Genomic DNA, 3073 nt, shown 5'->3' with positions numbered 1-3073 from the left:
TATATATATATATATATATATATATTATTTTTCAGAGGTATAGTTACTAAAGCAGAAATAAAATTTAAAGAATTACTGATATATATGATGACTCGCCCATCTTAACCTCGATTCTCTGTCAAGGTCATCAGAAACACACTGGAGGAAAATGTTTTCCAACCTCCAGCCTGCCTTCTTGAGGATTGGAATGATAATTTTTCTGGTGTTGGTCCTGACAAGTTACTGTTCTCAATAGTTATTATTACTCGTTTTATATCTTTTATAATCAATTCATTAGATGTTAACTACACTTAACATCCGTTTCTTCTATACCATCATAATTAAATCCAAAATTTGAGTTGTTTTTTTTTGGGGGGGGACCAGATCCCCTTATAGTAAGGGAAATAGAAATACAAGTGTACGTCAACCAAAGTGGTACTATTAAGCTTCTTACTGATCATCACTTACCATTGGGCAAGCTTTTTCCATTTGCTTCGAGGATGAGCTGTTCTGCTTCCAACTTGGTTTCACCGTAGCCATCCATCAAGAACGTGCCAGAAGTGGAAGTTGTAATTTCTGTACCATAGAAGATATGGTCCTTACCTACGACAACATCCACCGTGCTTGTGAAGACCAGCCTGGGAACACTGTTTTTGATGCAGGCACTGATCACCTTGCGTGTTCCTAATAATAAAGCCACATGAGTAAACGGTGAAAAAAAAAAAAGTCCACATCCAAGATTTTGGAGCAAAATAATTTACCTTTCTACTCACCATAACATTTGTTTCTACACACGACATTTAATGAATTAAGGAAAATTTACGTATGTGTGTGTGTGTGTGTATAATCTATGAAAATGTTAGAATGATACATGCAGGATGGGGCAAATGTAAATATATAGTTTTATTTTAAGATGTGCCCACTTGATTATCAAATGTACATAAAATTTTTTAATTGCTGTGAATAAGTGTATTTCATTTAGAATAGTTTAATTTCTAATGCCTTATTCTGACAGGAAATAATTTAATTGGTTTCAACTGTTTTAGTATTATTTTTAATGCTAACTGTAGAACAACTTTTACTCCGCCTTGTGTATTAAAATACAGGCATCAATAGTTTAATCCTCACCACAAACGTGTTTGCTTATAAACCCTTATTAATCAATTCCTAAAAAAAAAAACACTTTCATTTAAACTACAGGTTAACAACCATGCTTAGAAACCTCTGACCTGATACTCTGTTTCACATAATAATATAATCACAGCTGTTTTCATTCCTGCAACTCTTTGACCAGAGGCTTCTTCACAAGAACAAGGAGCCTTTAGTAAGAGTTCTAGTTAAAATAAAATGGAGAAGTGTGTTGGTACACACTGTCAAAGAATGGGTATGAGAATAAGTAACACCTGCTGGATACTTGTGTATCCTTCGCATTACCGTGCTCTCAGAATATCCAGGAGCCTGATGTGAATCTTATTCTTTGACGAGATGCCCATTTACAAAGCATCATTTTATATTAGGAAACATGAATTAATATTTATGGAGATTTCTGCCAAAAAAAAAAACAACAACAACATTTTTACTACATTGTGGTCCATTTCCAACAAAACATTTACCTTCAACATTTACAGAGTGCATCTTGTCCTTGTCGGGAAACAGTCCAACACTGATGACTGCGGCAGTATGGATGACACAGTCCACCCCAATACAAGCATCTTCTATGTCCTCAGCATTACATACATCACCTTGAATTACTTTCATTGGCTTAAGTTCTTCATGACCTTAAAGAAGAAAAAACAAATTCCTTTCATATTTTCTCTTAATTTCAGATAACCATCATCCAATACCAAGTAGTCCAGTAATAGCATCAATTAACTTATTCCAATTTTCACAGAATATCATGTCTGCCATTTTGGAAGTTTAATTGCACCGAGTCTTAAACTGTTCATAAAACAACTTCCATACTTAAGTCATTCAATAGTTTATCTAATATCACTTTATTGTTATGCCATTTCACCAAAAGTTCGGTCAATAAAGTCTCACCTAGTTATTTCTGTGACACTAAGTAATCGTGTCAATCAACCCTATCTAAAGCGTTACTACGAAAAACCATCTAATTACTATGAATAATATGAACAGTTTTATATCAAGTTATCTGCATTACATATCGATTTACCTTATATATATATATAAACAAATATTCAAATCGTGGTTCTGTTATAACCAAAAGTTCAAGCAGGTTAACAAAAAAAAATACACAACGTGCTTTCTCTTACTCAGAATATAAGAGTAGCATCATATGATAATATTATCACTGTCACGTGGTTAGTGCTTCTTTTAGGTCACTTAACTGTAAGGAGTTACAAAATGTAGGATGTCGACATCATTATGTCAGTATTTTATTGCACTTTTAATCTGTAAAGTTACATATGGGCATTAGATACTTCAAAATCCTAATCTACATATTATTGTACATTCTTCTTTAATTTCACTCAAGTTCTTAGAATTACAGTTTGATATTTGTACAAGTTTAAAACTTAAGAAATAAATATGATCTTTTGAATTAAAGTTTCATGTTGAATAATTAACAATAAGGCCCAAGTAAACAAAATACATGTTTAACGTTCACGCCCACTTCAAGCGAGTTTTTCGTCATCATGAACTCCACTTTGACATTGTCAGCGTCACTGGCCATGACGGCCTAAGCACAAAAACGTTGAGATTATAAATTAACAATCCGTTTTTTATTTTTCATTTTGTCAATCTAACACAGCAAGAAAATTTAATTGTAAAGCTTTACAATTGCATAAAATTACCTTATTAAGGCATTTATTGCGTGTTTTTACAAAGATTTAACTCAAAATAGGTACATACACCTAATATTGTCACTGAGGCTCGCGATTTCTGCGTGTGGCAACGAACAGTGAAAGACTTTTATTTTATTTTGTAAAATAAAGTGAAACAGTCAATTTAAAAGGTATAATAGTAAATTTAGTGTTTTGTCGCATAGGAAAGAAAGAGAAATACACACTTTCTTTCCACATAGAAACAAGTATATAACGTTTGTTTACAAGTTCACAACCTCAAGACTTTGGTG

At 32.8% G+C, this 3073-nt stretch overlaps 1 protein-coding gene across 1 annotated transcript in view; it reads right to left on the bottom strand.

The window, feature by feature from the left end:
- The window catches only part of LOC106475760 (3 beta-hydroxysteroid dehydrogenase/Delta 5-->4-isomerase type 1-like), a 5058-nt gene extending 3272 nt beyond the window's left edge, over positions 1-1786 (bottom strand). Inside the window, exons 1-2 of the mRNA XM_013936436.2 lie at positions 1593-1786; positions 448-663 (exon numbers count right to left, since the gene is read on the bottom strand). Of these exons, the coding sequence (XP_013791890.1) occupies positions 448-663; positions 1593-1737 (361 nt within the window). The 5' untranslated portion in view covers positions 1738-1786. The remainder of the gene's footprint in view (positions 1-447; positions 664-1592) is intronic.
- Positions 1787-3073: the final 1287 nt, after the last annotated feature.

This window comes from Limulus polyphemus, unplaced genomic scaffold, assembly GCF_000517525.1.
Source record: "Limulus polyphemus unplaced genomic scaffold, Limulus_polyphemus-2.1.2 Scaffold9119, whole genome shotgun sequence".
Classification (NCBI taxonomy): domain Eukaryota; kingdom Metazoa; phylum Arthropoda; class Merostomata; order Xiphosura; family Limulidae; genus Limulus; species Limulus polyphemus.
This window is presented reverse-complemented; position numbering and strand designations above follow the sequence as displayed.